Source organism: Suricata suricatta, chromosome 3 (assembly GCF_006229205.1).
Source record: "Suricata suricatta isolate VVHF042 chromosome 3, meerkat_22Aug2017_6uvM2_HiC, whole genome shotgun sequence".
In the NCBI taxonomy this organism is placed as follows: Eukaryota; Metazoa; Chordata; class Mammalia; order Carnivora; family Herpestidae; genus Suricata; species Suricata suricatta.
The window spans coordinates 134917051-134938392 of NC_043702.1; the positions used below are offsets into that span (position 1 = coordinate 134917051).

Consider the following 21342-nt stretch of genomic DNA (forward strand, 5'->3'; position numbering starts at 1 on the left):
CTCTCTCCTGTTCATAAACGCACCTTGCCCCAGGCTCCTCTCTCAGCCAGAGGACTGTCTCTGGAGGCTTCTGCATCCACCCGGTCACCCCAATCCCAGGGGACTGCCCCAGCCTTCCCTTCTGGCATGCTCAACACAGCTCACTTCTGTGTCTGTGTCCTCCTTCCCTCTTCCTCCACTCCAGGCCCCCCCTGCTCTTGGCCACTCAAGGTTAAGTGAGCATCCAACCTAGAATTTAGCAACTTGGAGCGAGAAAAGCTTCAGCTTTGCTTTTTAATAATTTAAGAGTAACACACGGCTATCCACTCCCAGAGAGTCCCAACCCATTGGGCCTAGAGCAGGGAAGCAACCTGGCGGGGCAGCCCATCCCCCTGCTCGCACCCTGGCATTGCACTTCCTGCTGACCCACCCACAGCTGCCACCGGTGCGTCTGGGCAGAGAGCTTGCGGCTGGGGACAGCCTGCATCAGCCGCAGCCGTGCCCACACTCCACAGGAGAAGGAAGACAGACCCTTCCCGCCAGCCCCAGCGTTACCCCGGGCAGAGCAGAGGGTAGGCTGGTGGGGCGGGTTGGCCAGTCCCACTGGGCATGGCTGGTCTTCCCGGAAATTGGTCTCTGTTTCATTTTATTTTCCCTTCAACTTTATAGATAGGTCACAAAAATTTCCCAGAGACTCTTAATGTTCTGGCTACCAGATAACATCTCCTAGATGGTCTCACTCCGGACCACATGTTCCAGTTTTGGTTTGGAAGATATGGCCCGTGGCTGTAAGGCTGTCACTCCAGGACACTTTGGCCATTTCCAGAAAAAGAGCAAAAGTGTCCAACGGGATGTGGAAGGAAAAAGACTTTAAAGGCAGGCTCAGGCCAATATGGCAAAGCACTTTCTTTGGTTCTGAAGTGTGAGGAGGCTGGGGGAGCCCTTGACAGAGAGCGGGGCAGGACGTGGGGGTGAGGAGGCGGTCAGGGGCCAACCCCAGTGCCTGCCGCATCTCTCTCCTGCCAACAAGGAAAGAGGTTGAGCCCATTTCTGGCATGGAAGGAGATCCAGGTCTTCTTTCCCCAGTTCCACATAAATTAACATCCTTAAATAAAACCCACAGGCAGGCTCCTGCCCTCACATACAGTGGTCAGTCACGGCCGCCCTGCCACAAGGGTTACGTGCCACTGTCATCTGTCTTCCACAAAGCAGCTTTGTGCAGTGCATTTCCATTCCTCCTGGGCCAGGTCAGGGCTTCTGCAGGAGGGACGATGCCGGGTGGGAGCAGCACTGGGTCACCGCGGGACGGGCCTCTGCCTCAGCACTCGGACTGACAAGCTGTCCGCGTGGGCCAGGAGCTCCTTGATATGAGCCGAGCCCAGCCCTGCAACTTTGGCCCCATTCACCTCGAGGATCTCATCGCCTACCCCCAGCAGCCCCGAGTACAGCTTGGCCATGCTCGCATCAGCCATCTCCTGCACATAGAGCCCTGCAAAGGAACACAGACCAATTTAACTGATGAAATCCAAGGACGTGCAGCTCTTGGGAAAGCTGCCCAGGTGGGTGCTGTTTAGGGTGGGGGTGAGGAAGCAGGTGCTCACACAGGGCACTTCATGCACGCACATGCACACACACCCTCATAATCCCTCATAACCACAAGGCTTTCTGCATAGACACAGCACGCCCGCCCTCGTGGGGTAATTTCATTTCTGTCTCCTCTTTTAAAATGCCCGTGGGGCCAACAATGCTTTAAACTGTTATTATTCGTGTATACCCCAGTGTGAATGAGCTAACTTTACCTTTTTCTGGGATGAGCTTTGATTGTAGAATAAGGAGAAAACACGTTTAGAAATTAAGACGATGACCTACACGCTAGGTATAGGATTCATAAATACTGTCTTGAAGCAGCTGGAGTGGTAGGAAGGCTCCCTGGGTAATGAACATGGCTGAGGTCAAATCTAAGTATTACTGTCTAGGACTAGCCCTGGCCTCAATCTTCCTCGGATGTGGTGGCTCAGTTGTCCTTCCCTCACACACGTCCTGTCCCCCACACTGCCCCTGAGAAGGCCCTGCCTGGCCAGTATGACCACATCCCCTGGTGTCTTAGGTGCAGAGTGAGCTGGGGAGCACCTGCTTCTCCCGTCGCCCTGGATCCAACTTGGGGAACGCATGTCGGGGGAGCAGGCCCTGTGGAGCCTTGGGGCTGGCGAGGTGGAGCTCCCCTGGCCTCTCCTGGCTGCACGGGGGAGTCCTGCTGAGGGACCCTTCTCACCTCAACTGCTAAAGCCTTCCAAACTCCCCTTCAACTTAAAGGGTCTTTTAGGGAAAGCTGGCCACCCCCCTGCCCCACAGGCCGTGTGCACGCAGGTATCTGAGCGCACAAGCCTGGGGTGCGGACTGAGCAGCAGACGCCACCTGCGGACACCCTCAAGGCGCCCCAGCCCAGGCTGGCCAGGCCTGTGCGCTGCTCTCTCCCTCCTCTTTCTGGAATCAGCTTCCTTTCTAGAAAAGGCTGGATAGGGCACCTCATCCAGTTCTTCCTCATCTGGCCTGAAGGCATTTAACACCCTGGGGCCTGGGGCAGGTCCTCCCTCTGCCCCCACAGCCCCTCAGGAGCTTTGCTCAGCCCAGCCTCTGTCCCCAGCAGAAACCAAGCTCTCCAGAGCTGCCCTCTGAACCAGGATGTGGAAGCACCACCTGCCCCTTTAAAGCACCTGAAGGCTGGTACCTCTGAGTTTAGCTACACCAGTCTCTTGACACGTCTGCTCTCCTGGGGCTGCGGTGTGGAACTCCCTCTAAGTGCTTCTTGGACAAGCAGTGCATTTGCCTCCGGGCTGCCTCCCTGCCCGCCCGCCCCATCTCCACAGCCCATCTTCCACCTCTTCCGTCTGGGGCTCTGACGGCTTGCCTGCCCCGTCAGTGTGCTGGTAACATCTGGGGGGCGGGGGGCTGCCTACAGGAATGGTGGCCCTACAGCAGACAGGCAGGTGCCGAGTGATGAGAACCCCCAAAGGCATGTAGTGGCCAGAGCTGGACCAGACACTGACATTGTGCCAGCCGTTGTGGGGGAGTCTCTGGGGTAGGCTTCACAATGGAAAGTCACGACAAATCTGTGACGAGAGAGTCATAGGTATTTATTGTCTGCCGGAAATTGCCTTTGTTAAGCAGGTAGGGTCCCTATGGTACTCCAAAGCAGAAGGTGAAGCCTGCCTTCTGTTCTCAAATGCTTGTGTAGGACGGGATGTGATAGCCAGCAGGTGAACACCAGTCTCCTGATGTTTTAGCGAGGGATGCAGGCCGGCCCCAGCTCCCGGTGCCCCTGAGGCCCAGCAGAAGGGAGCCCAGGCTGCTGGAGGACCGTCTACGGCAAGGAGCCACCAGCGCCAGGCATGTTCCGTGTGCCTGCGGATCTCTGTGTGATGTCTGATGGCGGGAGCAGGGCACCACCTGGGCAGGACAGGGGAGAGCCCGTATCAACCCAGGAGAGGGCTGCTCTGGGGGGCAGGCCAGCACGGAACCCAAGGAGCCCTTTGTCATTAGAGATGCCTGCCCATCCTACATTGACTCCATGATAGGTGATGGTGGAGGGGCTCCCACTGTCTGCAAAGGGGCCTAACGGGACTTTTGGGGAGGATGAGGCACACAGCAGGACGGCCAGTTATGTGTGACCTCACACAGACAGACAGGTGGTGCGGGTCATAGCGGTCTCTGTTGGAGTTCTCCCCAAATACAAATTCTCTTTCTGAAGAGGGAAGAGGAGAAAAGAACCTGGCACTTTCCTCTGCACCTCACCGGGTGCTCCTTATGACTCTTCCAGGTGGGTTTTATTATCTTCATTTTACAGATTAGAGAACGGAGGTACAGAGAACTGTGCTCCAGGTCACACAGCCAGCAGAGGCTCTGGGGTACACACCATGCCAGCCCTGTGGGAGGCCGACTGCCTCTCACCCGAGAGAGAAGGCTGAGGGAAAAGGCGGAGCTGCTCACAGCCTGCTAATGGCTTTATGATGATCAGCACAGGCTCACAAATGCCATCTCCCTGCGAGGACAGACATTGTCCCCTCCTGAGGTCCAGAGCGGGGAGAAACTCATCTTCTCCCTCTCAGGCTCATATAAAATCCATCAGCAAACGGAGCCAAACTGCCTTCAAGTCAACCAGAACGCAACCACTTCTCACCACCTCCGCTGTCCTCCCCAGCCCAAGTCACCGCTGTCAAGTCTTTCCACTGAAATAACTTAAAACCTGGTCTCACTGGTCCACCTTCAACCCACTAGCGTCCATCCACAGTCCAGCAGCTGGTCAGTGACACTGTTACAAGCGCAAGTCAGGGCACATTAGTCCCCGCTCCAAGCCCCTGGTGGCTCCCAGCTCACTTGGAGAGAAAGTCAAAGCCCTTCTGAGCTCCGCGCTGTCTTTTCCTCTTGCGGTTCTGTCCAGACCCCGCCTCCTTGCAGTTCTTCCAACAGCCAAGCCCTTGTGTACTCTACACAGAAAAGCTGTCCCCCCTGCCCCCACTGGCACTCCTATCCCCCACTCTCGGGCCCTGACCCTGCTTTGTTTGGATTGGTGTCTTCATAGTTTCTGCTGTGTGGCACATATAACGCAAAATATGTACAAATGTAAACCTTTTTGTTGACTGAATCTGTCTCCTCACTGGAATGTGGACTCCGGAGAACAGGCGTTTTGTCTGTTCTGTTTACTGCCAGATACCCAGCAACTAAAACACACAGTAGGTGCTCAGGATAAATGTGTTGAAACAATGAGTGATAGAACAGATGTAAGAACTTGCTGTGGTCTGCAAATCTGGCAGTGAGCAGATTTTTCCCAGGTTAAGTGATTTTGACTAGGAGATCAAAGCCCAGGACCAAACCCTCCCCAGCAGAGTGAAGCCAGGGCAGGATCCCTGTGAGCGTCACCCTCTGGAGCTGGTGCCGAGGGAGGGACCTGGACGCACAGACAGGCAGGCACATTCCACATGCCCAGACATCCTCGCAGCTGGAGGAAGGGAACCATTTACACGCCAGCCACATCAAAGGGATCGCTGAGAACCGGCAAGCACAAAGTCCCTTAGGCGCTACAACGAAAAGATGGCCTTCAAGATTCTTATTTCAAGACATCAGCAGACAGCAGAGGGGCACTGGAGTCAGGCCCCACACCAGACCCTTCCAGAAGAGCGCCTGAACAGAGAATTCCAGTCCTTTTGCTACGAGGCTGTCTGCGTCCAGGGCTCCACATCCCAGCCACAGACTGGAAATGATCACAGCCAAAAGGCATTGCTGTGGTTTGCTAAGGCGCCAGGGATGTGGAGCCCAGAAAGGGGAGGGGTGCTTACCTGAGTCCCGGCGCCCATTCCCGGAGGCCACACAGAAGCCAAAAGTGCCCTCCGGGGAGCATTGTAGCTGCAGCTGGGTGGTGCCATCTGGGAATACCTCCACCACACGGCCCACCGTGCGCACCTGGCTGGGGGCGCTCACGTCCTCCACGCTGAGGGCACGCTGGGGCGGGGCCTTGGCCGGCCTGCCAGGGGACCGCGACAGTGAGTGCAAAGAGGACTGGGCACTGGGGCCCCACCATTCCCTGCCTTAAAGATGACAGATGCCTCTTGACTGCTAGGACCTGCTAGGACCAAGGCTGGAGGGTGGTCACAGCGGTGCCCCCCACTAAGGCCCCCCCCCCCCGGCCTGGACACACGGCTTTAAACCTTTGTGGGTGCAGAGACCTCTAGGAGAATCTAACAAAGCTATGTTATATAAAAATCCCACGAGTGAACAGGCCCCTGAAGACACTCCATGGGGCTCCAGGCAAGAACCAGCTAGCCTAGAGGATCTCATCAGAGGGTCGGGCCTCTCTAGGCAGGGTCACAGGGCAGATACCTCTTTGGGGGCCCTGTCTCTGGATCTCTAACCTGATCTTTAACTGGGCTAAGAATGGTCTCTGAACATCCTGATCTCAGGATGTCGTTAGCACAGGGATAGAGGAATCAAACCTTCTAACTCTACCTGTGGCACCTGAGGCTCATAGGTCCACTGCCCATGCTCCAAGTTTACCCCTACACCACTTGCCCACTCTTACCGGCCATCTGCACTGTGGTCCCCTGGCTCTCCTACCACGTAGAGGCTGGACCTGTCACCCTTGCCTCTCAGCAGAGAATGGAGGTTCTGAAAGGAGACCGCTTTCCGATGTTGGTGAGAGGGTGACACCTGGTGGTAAAGATCCAATATTGCAGGTGAGAAAAGAAGTGGCGGGGGGGGGGGGGGGGGGGGGGGGCGGTTCACAGAGACCTGAACCAGGAACTTGAAGGCTTTTTAAGAGAGTAATGTTATAAGCTTTTGTCACTACTTAAAAGTGCCCATCCCTCCTACATTGTTGGTGGGAATGTAAACTGGTGCAGCCACTCTGGAAAACAGTGTGGAGGCTCCTCAAAAAACTATCCATAGAACTCCCCTATGACCCAGGAATAGCACTGCTAGGGATTTACCCAAGGGATTCAGAAGTGCTGATGCATAGGGGCACATGTACCCCAATGTTCAAAGCAGCACTTTCAACAATAGCCAAATCATGGAAAGAGACTAAATGTCCATCAACTGATGAGTGCATCAAAAAGATGTGGTTTATATACACAATGGAGTATTACATGACAATGAGGCAGAATGAAATCTGGCCATTTGTAGGAAAGTGGATGGACCTTGAGGGTGTCATGCTAAGTGAAATAAGTCAGGCAGAGAAGGACAGATACCATATGTTTGCACTCATAGGTCTAACAGGAGAAACCTAACAGAGGACCATAAGGAGGGGAAGGGGGAAAGAGAGTTGGAGAGAGAGAGGGACACAAATCATGAGAGACTACTGAATACTGAAAACGAACCATGGACTGAAGGGGTGATGGTCATGGTGGGAAGCACTTGTAGGGAGAAGCACTGGGTGTTATATGGAAACCAATTTGAAAAGAAACTATTAAAAAAAATTCATGGTAAAAAAAGTAAAGTTAATGAATCTGTAAAAAAAAAAAAAGTGCCCATCATGAAATCACCATGATTTATTGAAATAGATGGGCCTATACAGGCGATCTGCAGGTTCAATTTTTTTTTTTGGCTGAAAAAACTTAGTACTAGAATACTAATAATGTCATTGATTATGAAACTCTAATTTTCTCATTAAGAAAAAATAAAAGCGGGGCGCCTGGGTGGCTCAGTCGGTTAAGTATCCAGCTTTGGGCTCAGGTCATGATCTCACAGTTGGTGGGTTCGAGCCCTGCATCAGGCTCTGTGCTGACAGCTAGCTCAGAGCCTGGAGCCTGCTTCCGGTTCTGTGTCTCCCTCTCTCTGACCCTCCCCTGCTCATGTGGTTTCTCTCTGTCTCTCAAAAATAAAAAACATTAAAAAATTTTTAAAAAGAAAAAGAAAAAAATAAAAGCAAATTAATAAATATGATTTTAGAATTAAAATATTAAATATTTTGTGATTTTTTTTTAGTATCCTTTTTATACTTGTTCACATTAAAAATGTTTATCTAAGGACTTCCAGGGAAACTGGCAGAGCACGAAGACCCTAATCTCACCTAGTCCCATGGACATAATTAGATAACTCCACATTAGATAACCAGAAAACAACCCAAACACTGGTAGAACTGTCAGAATCCCACTGTCAGGTCCGTGAGACTGTGACCTGAGCCAAAACCAAGATTCAGACACTTAACAAACTGGGCTACCCAGGTGCCCCTACATGTCTATGGTTTTGGAGACCAGAATTCTTTCACCACAGGGGTGCCTGGGTGGCTCAGTCAGTTAAGTGTCCGACTTCGGCTCAGGTCATGATCTCACAGGGCCTGAGTTCGAGTGAGCCCCGCGTCAGGCTCTATGCTGATGGCTGGGAGCCTGGAGCCTGGTTTGGATTCTGTGTCTCCCTCTCTCTCTCTGTCCTTCCCTCACTCATGCTGTTTCTCTCAAGAATAAATAAACATTAACAATTTTTTAAAGAAAAAAAGAATTCTTTTACCACAGCACAGTGACACGTGGGATTACAACAACTTTGTAAAAATAATGGCTTACATATCAAAGTTTGCCTTTTCTTTTCAGTTTCTACAGACTGAATAAAGGTCATCCCTACAAAAAACAAACAAACAAACAAGCAAAAAAAAAAAAAACCAGACTGTCCACAGCTAACTGTAGAGAAGAGTCCACGTCCAAGAGGGTAGAAGGGGTGGAGATTTGCTTGGAAGCTAAATGGACCTACAAGACTGTCCCAGGGAGGGAGGGAGGCTGGGCACATAGAGAGGAGGGGCCCAGATCCTCACATCAGGTGCACCAGGCATGAGGAACCTGCACAGGGAAAATGAATCCCCATAACATTTGGCTTTGAAAACCAGCAGCGGCGGCGGGGAGGGGGGGGGGGAGCTAATTTTATGCGTTCTTAAAAACATTTTTATTTATTTACTTTTGAGAGACAGCACAAGTAGGGAGTGTCAGAGAGAGGGAGACACAGAATCTGAAGCAGGCTCCCGGCTCTGAGGCTAGCTGTCAGCACAGAGCCTGACACGGGGCTCAAAACCACAAACCATGAGATCACAATCTGAGCCGAAGCTGAGCCACACAAACGCCCCTGTGCAGTCTTAAAATTACCAGGGCTTAACACCTGGAACTTTAAAAGTCAGTGGGCTTGGCTCTGGGAGACCTGGGAAGATGATAGGAAACAGAATCCCCGCCCTTAAAGAGACAGTACAACAAACAGCCCCGCTGAGGTGCAGCAGAGAAGCGGCAGTTTGAAAAATGCCTGGGGTATATGGGAGATCTGTTTACTAATCTGAGAGCAGGTGCTGGAAGGGCAGGGATCTCTGGGAGGATTCTCTAGGAACACAAAGTTGACAGGAACCGTTTCCCTCCCCTGCCCCCAGCCCAGACACACAGCCGGCTGGGGGAACTAGCACAGTGCTGACACCCTCGTTCTCCTGTGGCCCTGCCTCCTCCACTAAGCCTTGGCCTTGGCTGGAGTGCATCCAGAGTGGTGCCACAAGTATGGCAGTGTGTAAAGAAGCCCTGACAGTGACCCCTACCCTGGGGAGAGGGGCAGACGACCACACACATCAGCCCGTGGCCCTAGCACCACAATCTGGTCTGATGAAGGCCCCAGCCACCAACAAAAGCTTCTCAGAGGGCAATGCAGAGAAAGCACCCTGTAGTTCAGTGCTACTGCATTTCTGGCAAATGCCTACCCTGACTCAACTCAAGCCAAAGGCAGCCCAGGAGTGGCCCACTAACACCATAGAGGCCAAACACTGCCCATAACAGGCAAAGAGAGTCATTGCAGACAGCTGGATTAAAGACAAAACAGCTCAGCCACAACAGAAGGGTGCACGCAACACACATAGGAGACCCCCTGCCAGATGCGTCAGGTTCTGGAGAACAGGGGGCACTACACTAAAGGGCACTCCAAGACCTTGTCTCCATAAGGCCACTACATTCTTTAAACAATTTTTAATGTTTATTTATTTTTGAAGGAGAGACAGAGCATGAGTGGGAGAGGAACAGAGAGAAAGAGGGAGACAGAATCCAAAGCAGGCTCCAGGCTCTGAGCTGTCAGCACAGAGCCCGACATGGGGTTCAAACTCACAAACTATGAGATCATGACCTAAGCCTAAGTCAGAAGCTTAACCAACTGAGCCACCCAGGAGCCCCAAGGCCACTACTTTCAAGAGCAGGAGACACAGCTGACTTTCCTACCACACAGAAACAGACACAGAGAGGTAGAAAAAATGAGGAGACAGAGAAATATGTCCTAAGTGAAAGGACACTCCAAAATCACAGCAAGAGAACTAAACAAAATAGAGATACCATGCCTGATAAAGAATCTAAAGTAATGGACATAAACATACTCAGTGGACTTAAGATTGGAGGACCTCAGATCCTTAACAAAGAGACAGAAAATATGAAAAAGAACCAATCAGAGATGAAGAACTCAATAACTGAAATTAAAAAGACACTAGAAGGAATAAACAGTAGACTAGAGGAAGCAGAAGAAAGGATTGTTGACCTGGAGGACAGAGTAATGGAAAGCAATCAAACTGAACAGCAGAGAGAAAAATAATAATGAACATTGAAAACAGACTTAGAAAACTCAGCGACACAATCAAGTTAATAACATTCTCATTATTGGGATCCCAAAATGAGAAGAGAGAGAAAAGGGGGCACAAAACTTCCCAAATCTATGGAAGGAAACAGAAATCCAGAGCCAGAAGGCACAGAGAATCTCCAACAAAACCAACCCAATGAAATCCACACCAAGACAGTTAGTAATTAAAAAGGTAAAAAAGTAGTGAGAAAGAGAATGTTAAAAGCAGCAAGAGAAAACAGTTACACACAAAGGAAACCCCAGAAGGCTATCAGCTGATATTTCAGTAGAAACTTTATAGGCCAGAAAGGAATAGCATCATATATTCAAAATGCTGGAAAGAAAAATCTGCAGCCAGGAATACTCTCTACAGCAAGGCTGTCATTCAGAAAAGGAGACATAGAGAGTTTCCCAGAGAAACAAAAGATAAAAGAGTTCATGATCACTAAATCAGCCCTACAAGAAATGTTGAAAGGGACTTTTTGAGTTGAAAGGAAAGACTGTAAGTAGGAGTAAGAAACCTAATAGGCACGAAGGCAGTAAAATTAAGTATATCTATAAAAATCAGGCAAGGTATTCACAAAATAAAAAGCTGTAAACTATGACACCATATACTTAAAACATGGGGTGGGGGGAGAGGAGTAAAGAATGGGTTCAAATGGAAGCGATCATCAACTTAATATGGATTGCTATATGCGGAAGATGCTATATACAAAACCAATAGTAGCCACAGATCAAAAACCAGTAACACATACACAAAATATAAAGAGAAAGGAATAGAAGCACATGACAAAAGAAAGCCAGCAAACTGTGAGAGAGAGGAGCAAGAGAAGAAAGGAACAGAGAAGAACTACAAAAAAACTCTGTAATAAAATGGTACATGTGTATCAATCATTACTTTGAATGTAAATGGACTAAACTCTCCAACTAAAAAACATAGGCTGATGGAATGGATAAAAAAGCAAGACCTGCTGCCTACAAGAGACTCATTTCAGACCTAAAGACACCTGAAGATTGAAAGTGAGGGGATGGAGAAGCATTTAGCATGCAAAAGGATGTGAAAAGAAAGCCAGGGTAGCAATACTTACATTGGACAAAATAGAATTTAAAACAAAGACTGTAACAAGAGACAAAGGAGGACACCATATCACTATTAAGGGGACAATCCAAGAAGAAGATATAACAACTGTAGGTATTAATGTATCCGACATGGAAGCACCCAAATTCTTAAAGCAGTTAACAACAAACATAAAGTAATCAATAGTAATACAATAATAGTAGAGGACGTTAATACCCCACTAACATCAACGGACAGATTGTCCAAACAGAAAATGAACAAACAGTGGCTTTGAATGACACCCTGGACCAGACGGACTTAACAGATACATTCACAGCATTCCATCTAAATACATGGTCTTTTCAAGTGCACATGGAACATTCTACAGAACAGATCACATATTAGGCCACAAAACAAGTCTCAACAAATTCAAAAGGATCAAAGTCATACCATGTATCTTTTCTGACCACTTTTTTCTTTTCTAGTTTCTAGTTTAACTAGAAATCAACCACAAGAAAAAAATCTGGACAGAACACAGATAGATACATGGAGGTTAAATAACTTGCTACTAAAAAAATGAATGGGTCAACCAGGAAACCAAAGAAGAAACTTAAAAATACATGGAGAGAAATAAAAATGAAAACACAATGGTCCAAATCTTTGGGATGCAGCAAATGCTTTCCTAAGAGGGACGTTTACAGCAACACAGGTTTACCTCAAAAAGCAAGAAAAATCTCAAATAAACAACCTAACTTTACAACTAAAGGAACTAGAAAAAGATCAAAAAACAAACCCAGCAAAAGGAAGGATATAATAAATATGAAATATAATATATATGGATATAATAAACATTAGAGTTGATCAATGAAACCAGGAGCTTGTTCTTTGAAAAGATCAACAAAATCAATAAACCTTTAGCCAAACTCATCAGAAAAAAGGGGGGGGAGGATTCAAACAAACAAAATCAGAAATGAAAGAGGAGACATAATAAATGATACCACAGAAATACAAAGGATTATAAGAGAATATTATGAAACATATGCCAACAGTAACAGATAAATTCCTAAAGCATGTAACCTCCCAAAACTGAATCAGGAAGAAATAGGAAACTAGAACAGACTGAATACCAGCAATTAAATTGAATCAGAAATCAAAAACTCCCAATAAAAGTCCAGGGCCAGAGAGCTTCACAGGTGAATTCTCCTTTTTTTTTTTACTTTTTAAATTTATTTTATTTTGAGAGAGAGAGAGAGAGAGAGAGAGAGAGAGAGAGAGAAAGCGCGCGCGCGCGCAAGCACATGCATGAGCAGGGGAAGGGCAGAGACAGAAAGAGAGAGAATCCCAAGCAGGCCCCATACTGTCAGCTTGGAGCCTGATACAGGGTTTGAGCTCACAAACCATGAGATCATGACTTGAGCCAAAATCAAGAGTTGAATGTTTAACCAACTGAGCCACCCAAGTGCTGCTCTACCAAACAATATAACGAAGAATTAATGCTATTCTTCTCAAACTAATCCAAAAAAATAGAAAGGGAAGAACAGCATTACCCAGCAAGTCCACTACTGGGTTTTTACCCAGAGAAAATGAAAACATGAATCCAAAGATACATGCACCCCTCTGTTCACTGTAGCACTATTTACAATAGCCAAATTATGGAAGTAGTCCCAGTGCCCATTGATAGATGAATAGATAAATATAAATATAGATAGATACATACATAGAGAAGTGTGTGTGTGTGTGTGTGTGTGTGTGTGTATATATATATATATAAAATGGAGTATTACCCAGACATTAAAACAAATGGAATCTTGCCATTTGCAACAACATAGATAGATCTACAGAGTATTATGCTAAACAAAGTAAGTCAGAGAAAGAGAACTTTAAGAAATGAAACAGGGGCAACTAGGTGGCTCAGTTGGTTAAGTGTCCGACTTTGGCTCAGGTCATGATCTCACCGTTTGTGGGTTCAAGCCCCGAGTCAGACTCTGTGCTGACAGCTCAGAGTCTGCAGCCTGCTTCTCAGATTCTGTGTCTCCCTCTCTCTCTCCCTCCCCTGCTCATGCTCTGTCTCTCAAAAATAAAGAAATTAATTAGTTAATTAAAAAGATTAAAAAAAAACAAATGGACAAAGAGAAAAAGAGACAAACCAAAACACAGACTCTTAACTATAGAGAACAAACTGGTAGTTACCAGAGGGGAGGTGTGCAGGGGGATGGTTGAAATAGGCGAAGGAGATTAAGAGAACACACATCACGATGAGCACTAAGTATTACACAGAATTGTTGAATCACTATATCGTACACCTGACCCTAATATAACACTGTATGTTAACTATTAAGTATGTACCTTAAAACATTATGCATAAAAAGGTGGACAAGACAAAAATCCCTCAAGGAATTCACCCATCAATGGAGGTGGGGTTAGCACAGGTGAGTTAACAGCCCTAAATTCATGTTGTATGTGCTGGGCTAAAAGATGGATGTGCAGGGGAAGCAGAGAGACTACAGTTTAGGAGGTTTGGGGACACTGGAGAAACTGACACCTGTGAGGTGTCACTGGGGGACACTGGAGAAACTGACACAAGTCAGGCTTGAAGCATGAGCTCCCCAGGTGAAGATTGGTAAGGGTGCCCCAGGCAGAAGAAAGAGCAGGCACAAAGACATGAAGAGACAAGAGAAAGCATACATTCTGGAACACGGTTTGGGGGGCTGGTCTGCAGAGGCGATAAGAGATGGGCTGGAGCCAGGGGCCCGGACTGGAAGGACCTTAAACAGCCTGCTGAGGACACACAGAATGATGTTAATCAGGTTATAAGATTAGCTCTTGTTCTAGAAACTGACCCAATAAGGCGGCTACTGTGACGGTGGGAGAGGTGGAGATGTAGGCAGGGAGTAGCAGGCTTTTAAACAACCACAAGGTGTATTATTTATCACATTTGGAGCCCACGCTCTCAAGCAATAAGGGATGTTATCAGGAGGTTAAGAAGGGTCCCAGCCTTGGATCAGCATTCAGGGAGGCTTCCTGAAGTCATGCTTAACTTGGACCTGAAAGATGAGGAGTTCCCCAGGGAGGAGAGTAGGAAGAGCATTCCAGATGATGCGAGGTCAAATGTCAAAAAGCCACGGGCAGGGGGTAGGGGAGCATGGGAGCCACCAATGTGGTTGGGTGTGAGAATGGGGCCACGGCCCACCCAGGAGGGCGACATGAATACCAGACTCAGCGAGCACCTGCCCACACTTGGCAGCGCCAGTCTAAGGCAGCAAGAGACAGTCTAAAGGGGGTAGTTCGCCTTGAGATGTGTCACAAATACTTCTGGGTGAGACACAGTCATGTTTATCTTCCTTGGACAGTTCCCTGTGCTGCTCAGTCCACCCTGCACTTGTTCCCACCCTTTGTTGGCCAGCTTCCTTTCTATCTTTGCCCACACAGCTTACATTCCTGATAACCTTGCTGCCACACCAATGGCACGGTCATTTCCCTTGAGGGTTTACAGAGATCAAAGTTCTGGTGGTGATACATGCGGACACCATGGCTCAGACACACAGGGCTGGACAAATCTAACTTCATGAGAAAAGTGAATTCCTGGAGCACAGCATCACTCTAGACATTTCTGTCCAGCTTACTATCACTTTGCTTCTGTTTCTTGGCCTTCCATTCATTCATCCAGCAAATATGTAGTGAGCACCAACCTCATACTAGGTACGGCTCCTGGTACAAGACAAACTGACAGCATTTTCATTCAGCCTGCATTCTCTTCCCTACCTCAGCCTGAAAAATGGAAGCTGCCATTGTCCCAAACCACAATCACCTGCGTTGCTCTGCAAAAGGGACAGGCAGGGGCAGGGAACAAAAGAACAAACATGATACCTGGAAACACCTGGAACAAAGCAGGGTTTTCAGAAACCTGGATGAGAGTTAGCACATGGTTGTTGGTTTGCTGTTGGTTGATCGGCTAGCACGGGGGAAGAGAACTTCAGCTAGCTGCCCTGCAGTCAGTCATTCACTCACTGACCGCCTCTTCATTCACTGTGTCTTAAATATGTATTATCTATTAGCCTGCTACTCAGCACAGGAATCCCTCACTTGTTGAAAGTTTGCTTTTATGAAAGACCTACAGTAGTACCTGTTTTGACTAACCAAAAGAAATCTGAAAAAATTTTCACTTTTACAAAAAGAGGTGAGAAGCAAAAATAGCATTCAGCATTTGTTCTGCACTGAGACATTATGGGGGAGCACACCCAGAGTGGCCCCGTCAGGCTCCTTCCCCAGGGACCCCACTCAGCATCTCAGCATCAAGCCGCCATAGCTTTGAACAGCATCTGTGAGCATCTGTGCTTTATCTTGATTTATGGTGTGCATCCATTAGCAAAATGTGTCCTAGGGTAGCAGAAAAGCCTGAAAGAGGTTATTTTTTGGGTCAGAGGGTGCTCAAAATCTTTTTCCATAAACTTAATGGTAATTGCTTCTTCGATTTATGCCATTTTGACTTATGGAAGTTTTCACAGGAAACACTACTTTTGGACAGAGGGGGAAACCTGTACTAGGAATAGAAAGACCAAGTGGTGTTCCCTTAAAGAATTCACATTCCAGTGAGGGGAGATATACAGAAATTGATTAAAATACTATGTGGCAAGTTCCCTAAAGAAGGGAAACACAGGATGAGATGGGAACACAGAACAGAGGCCCCCTAGGTCAGCCCAAGAAAAGACTAGAAGTAGCTTCATGGAGGAGGCAATTCCTGAAGTGTTGATGGATGAGCATATGTTAGCAGGGAGGGATGGTGGGGGAAACATTTCAGGTGAAGGTTCCAAGTCAGAAGATATGTGGCCTGACTACAGAACTGCAAGGTCAAGGATAATGGGTCAGGTGTTAGAGGGAGACTGAGGAGAGATGAAGGCAGATCACAGAAGCCTTCTGCCATGGCAGGTGATCTGAACTTCATCCTGTGGGGCCAAAGGCAGATGTGCAGCAAGGGGCCAGCATAACCAGATGTGCCCATCAGAAGGACCCCTGTGGAACCAGGTGGGGAAAGACATGCCTAATATCAGTCATGCCTGATGTCAGTCTGGGTGCAGAGTGATTTGTGCTAGACTAACAGAGTCACTGTGACCATGGAGAAGGTTCCAGAATGATTGGGCAGTAGACTCTAGGACTTGGCAGAGGTGGCAGAGTTGGGGGGAGGGAGAGGAGGAGTTTAGGACATGCCCGAGCTGAGACACCTGGCTGGAAGAACAGAACTGTGGGATGTTGCCCACCCCATGTGTCCAGGGGAAGCCAGGTCTCATGGATCAACTGTGGGGAGGCCAGTAGCTTCCCTCTCTCCACCTGGGCTCCCTAAGTGGCCTCCTCTGCCCTTCATTGCTCCTGTCACCTTCCATTCCACAGGCAGTGGCGTTGCCCACCTCTTGGCTGGGGCCCTTCAGACTCACCAGATGTAGGGACTGTAACGATGGGGCCCTCTTCACTTTGGGGGTGCTGGTGTGGGATGCCAGGCCAGGCGCAGGGTCCCGCAGCTGCTCCACACTGTAGCTGCGGGCCTTGCCCAGCTTGGGCCTTGTGCCCTGGCCCAGGGCCAAGAACAGCTTTTTCAGCCCCAGGGTGGAGGCCAAGCTGCTGCCGCTTTTCTTGCTCCTGTCGGAAGGGGTAGCGGAGGGCGGGCCAGGTCCCGCACTGACCCCCGGTGATGCTCTGAAATGCAAGGGTGGACATGAAGGGGGCAGAGGGCAGGGCAGACAGCACCTCAGGGTCCTGTGGGCCCAGCTGGGCTAGCACCCGGGCCTGGTGGAGGCCATGACAGTGGCTGCAGAAAGAGAGGCTGAGGGGGCGTGTGCAGGACGCTCTTCTAAGGTAACTTTTAGAAGAGCTTAGACTGGACCCTTGGTATCATGCTCACCCACAGGTTGGCCCATGCCTCCGGCTGTTCATCCCTTCAGTATTTCTAGGCACTGGGGCTTGTGGTAAACAGACAAGGTCCTTATTCTCAGGAGCTCACAGACAACAGACTAGTGAACAAAGGAGAAAAACTAGCAGCGACCGTTGAGAATTGTCAAGCAGAAAGTGACAAGGTGGCCAGGGAAGGCCTTTCTGAGAAGATGCTGTTTAAGCTCAGAACTGAACGGTAAGAAGGAGCCATCTGGCCGAGGCCAAAGCGATGCCACAGCCCTGGGGCAGGAAGAAGCTCCGAGCCTTCCAGAGCACAACAGGGCCAGGCCGCCAGCACTGGGACAGAGCCAGCAAGGGGGCAAGAGGGATCATATGAGGTCAGCGGGTGTGCCAGATTACACGGCGCACTTAAGCCAAGGAAAGGTTTTGGGATTCTATCCCAAGTGGGAGAAGAAAAATCACTGGGAGTTTTAAGCAGGAGGAATGACATTATTTAATTGCAGTTATAAAAAGATACCTTTGCCTGCTGTGCGGAGACGGAAGTGCGGGGGCGAGAGTGAAGGCAGAGAGCAGACAGGGCGACAGTTGTCAGAAAGAGGTAATGCAGCTCAGACTGGGAGAAAGGTGACAAAGGAGGATGTAGGAGCTGGAGGGGATATGCCAGTGGGGCAGAGAGGCAGAGAAGAGGGAGTGGCCACCATGACGGTGCGCGAGGAGTGTCTGCTGGGAAGAGGACCCGAGGAAGCTACTGCGTCAAGGGTCTCTCAGGCACACTCGTGGAGACGTTAGGGGAAACTGAGGTAGGGGGCTGGAGTTCTGGGGAGCACACAGCGCTGGAGATAGACAGCTGGCTCTCAGGGGTGCCAGGAATGGTGTACAGTGCAGAAAAGAAGGTCCTGGCCAGAGCACTGGCTCACGGAGGCTCTGGGGCCCCAGGGCCAGGACCCAGACCCTCCGCGCTGAGGGACAGAATGGAAGGGTGGATGCTGGCCCGTTTCCTCCACATCCAAGTCTGAAAAAAGCCCTCTCAAACAGCCTCATCCCGGAGCACCCTGAGGGCTGGGACTGTCTGCCCAGCTGTGCCTGGCAGGCACAGTACTTGGAGCCTGAGGCTTGGGGAATGAATACACAAGTACCTCAGACTGAAAATGGCTGGGAGAGGCGTGTTAAGGCACCATGCCTGGAACAAGTTCAGGAACGCTCTAAGGATTTGGGAGTAGTGAGGTTGGTCATGAGGGGGGGCGGGGGTCTCTTTCCCCACCCCGCGCCCCACAACCCCACCCCTCACCTCCTGCAGCCAGAGTTCTTGCTCCTGTCACTCACCGAGTTGACACATGACCTCTGGAACTCAACTCTGTCCTTTGCAGGCCTCCCTCTGGTTCCTGGCTGGACTCTGTCTCCTCTGAGGCCAGGGAGAGGGTGATGCCCACGGAGCTGACAGTGCCAACAGCTGCTGAGCCGAGAGGGCCCTGGTGTCCTCCTGCAACAACCACAGCCCTCCCTGTCACTGAGCCATCCTCACAGGTCATGGTCAGGGGAGGGGACATGCCCCACAACATGGCATGGCAGGAGAGCCAGAGGAAGCTGGAGAGAACTGGGGGCCCCAGGAGAGTGGTGGAGGCAGTGGTCGGTCACCCACACAGCAGGACAGGGACGAGGGGCCTTGCTTACGGCTAGAGCCCATCACCTGTGGCACGGCAGCAGGCACAGAGTAGATGACTCATAACTGTCTATAGGTGAGAAACTGCTCGTGGAAAGTCATGTCCCTTCTAGATCAAGAGACACAGTTGGGAACAGGGAAATTTTGCATTCCTGAGATGAAAACCACAGTCTTGCTGGATTCGAGGTCTCGCAGTTTGAATGACAGGTGCCATTTTTGGAGCATTTCTTGATGTGACAGGCAACAAATGAAACCCTCTACAGAAATTATTTCATGGGTTCCTGGAAGACAGGTTCTATTCTTACCCTGGGTTACAGAGGAGAAGCCTGGAGCACAGAGGGCTTATGTGGTGTGCCCAGGACCTCCTGGCTAATAAGAAGAGGAGTCTGAGGAGGTGATGGCCAGGCCGCCCAGAAAGGCCAGCAGCTGGTAGAATAGGAGCTCCTCAGAAAGTAGGTAGAGGAAGGCAGCAGCTGGCCCAGAGCCCACCCCATGGAAGGAAACTACACCTTAGAACAAGGCAAAAAGCAGCTCAAGGTAGTGCCTGCTTTTAAGGTTCACAAGAGCAAGGGAGGGTGAGGGAAACCGTCTATGTCCCCCTGCAGGGGAGGGGGTGGCCAACACACTGGGGGGGGGTGCTTGGCATCCACATCCTCAATAAGGTCACCACAGTCTGTCACTTCCCTGCCCTCTCCTCCTCCACCATGCTTCCAAGCCCTGGCTCCCTCCCAAGCCATCTGAGCCCTAGGGACACATTAAGTCATGGCCACATTAAGGCGAGGCTGTGTGGGGTGAACCTGCTAGCTCTGCCTAAGCGCAAATGGCCGAGCTGCTCACCTCAGATCACAGCATCAGGCATCAGAGCCTAAAGCTACTGATGCCCTACACCCTTCCGCAGCCCTGCCTGCTGAAACCTCGAGCCTACCCAGCAGGGCTTCCTGGGGATCTGGGAGGGCTCTGCCCCACCGGTCACTGTGCCCTCCAGACAGCACATCTTCGTGGCCCCAAAAGGGCAGGACTCCTGCTGAATTCATTCACTTATGCATTTCCTGCAGTACCTGGTATGGTGCCCGGCATGTAACAGGTGCTCAATGTTGAATGAATGAATGAGGGAATCAATGAAAGGAAGATGTTGAAGGAAAGGGCCTCAACCATGTGATTCTTAGACATTTACTGCTCTAGGCAAAGAGTAAATCTGGAGCTGTTGCCTCTCCCTGCTCTCTACCTCCCCCCAGCAAGAGTTGGCTAATCTGCCTGCAGGCTGATGTTGAGTCTTGCAGCCAGTCCACAGACCCCATCGCTTCTGGAACACGTGCTGCTGCTCTGAAGGGCTCCAAGAGGCTGCTGGGAGTGTGCATCTATTACAATGAAAGGTAAAGGAGGACTCAGATGCTTGGCCTGGGGTCTCGGCTTACCATCCAATAGGTTCTCCAGGGCCGGCTCCTGGCTGCAGAGGCCCTTGTCCGCCTGGGCCTGACCATCACGGGAGGCTCCTCCCCTGGGCTCCTGCAGCCCCGGAGGCATGCTGATGTTGCAGTTGTTGGTGGACATGACCAACAGGGGGTGCCCGACTTGGGAGCTGTAGGGCTGGGTCTGTGAGGGTGAGAGCTCACAGGTCCTGGGAACTACACTTCTTGAAGAAGGCAGAGGTGTGTCCACAGGCTCTCCCTGCTCACCCAGCCTGCTAGGCCTAGCCAGGGCCGCTTTCCTGTGAGGCACAGGTGAGGTGGTCTTCTTTGAAGATGGAGGGGTTGGCACCCAGCCTCCAGGGCAGACGGAAGAGGTCGGCTGCTGGGCCTGGAGCAGCGCAGAGGGCTCTCCATGGCACTGTCGCAGGGAGGAAGCAGAGACAGCCTCCAGAGACTCATGGTTTTCTATAACCTGGGCTTGGCCGCCTGGCGCCAAGGACCCCAGCTGCAAGGAAGGGGCACAGGCGGTCCTGCACAGAGTCGTGGAATCCACCGGCTGAAGCCAGTGATTTCCCAGCGCAGGGCCAGGCTGCCACTGGGATCCCAGGGAAGCCCTTTTGGATTCTGGGATGCGAGGCTTAGGGAAAGCATCTTCTCTGGGAACCAGAGTCCCCTCGGGCTGTCCTCTGCCTTCTTTCACCTCATCTGCAGCCTCCACGTGATCAACCCCAGGCTGGCAGTGCGGGGCCTGAGGGCTCTCAGGCAGCTGGGATTCAGCCTTCCGGAACGACCTGGGGCCTCCCAGAGGCCTGGCGGCCCGCGGATGGGGGCTGCTGCCTCGAGCAGGGCCGCGGGCCCTGCGGCGCTGTGAGGTCCCTGCCTCCTCGCTGTCGGTCCTGCAGCTGTCCGAGGTGTCCGTGCTGTCTAGGGCGGAGTCCACCTCCTCGGGCAGCGCCGAGTCTCCGATGTGCGTTTCCCGGATCCATTCCGCGTGGAGCCCCTGCTCGGCAGGGAAGAGCCTGAAGAGGGGGCTCGGGCCCCGAGGGCTAAGGGGCTCCGCCTGTACCCCCTGAGCCCCACAGCCGCGCTCTCGGAAGGCCCTCGGGTCCGGGCTCGCCTTCCCCTGGGCGGGCCGTCGGTCATCGATGCGGCTGCCGCAGACTCGGCACTTCCTCTCCGCGCCGCGCGCGGTCGGCGGCGCCAGGACGGGCCCCGGGTCCAGGCTGCCCGCAAGCCTGCAGAGCGCCGCT

At 50.8% G+C, this 21342-nt stretch overlaps 1 protein-coding gene across 2 annotated transcripts in view; it reads right to left on the bottom strand.

Annotated features, from left to right (window-relative positions):
* Positions 1 to 259: 259 nt before the first annotated feature.
* Positions 260 to 21342, bottom strand: part of KIAA1614 (KIAA1614 ortholog) — a 41762-nt gene continuing 20679 nt past the window's right edge. The window contains exons 6-11 of one of the 2 annotated variants that reach the window (XM_029935261.1): positions 20099 to 21342; positions 18347 to 18503; positions 16570 to 16828; positions 6053 to 6180; positions 5313 to 5497; positions 260 to 1468 (exon numbers count right to left, since the gene is read on the bottom strand). In XM_029935261.1, coding sequence (XP_029791121.1) covers positions 1275 to 1468; positions 5313 to 5497; positions 6053 to 6180; positions 16570 to 16828; positions 18347 to 18503; positions 20099 to 21342 — 2167 coding nt within the window. In that variant the 3' untranslated portion in view covers positions 260 to 1274. Of the gene's footprint in view, positions 1469 to 5312; positions 5498 to 6052; positions 6181 to 16569; positions 16829 to 18346; positions 18504 to 20098 lie in introns of those variants that run through there. The other variant, XR_003906850.1, reaches the window with a different exon arrangement.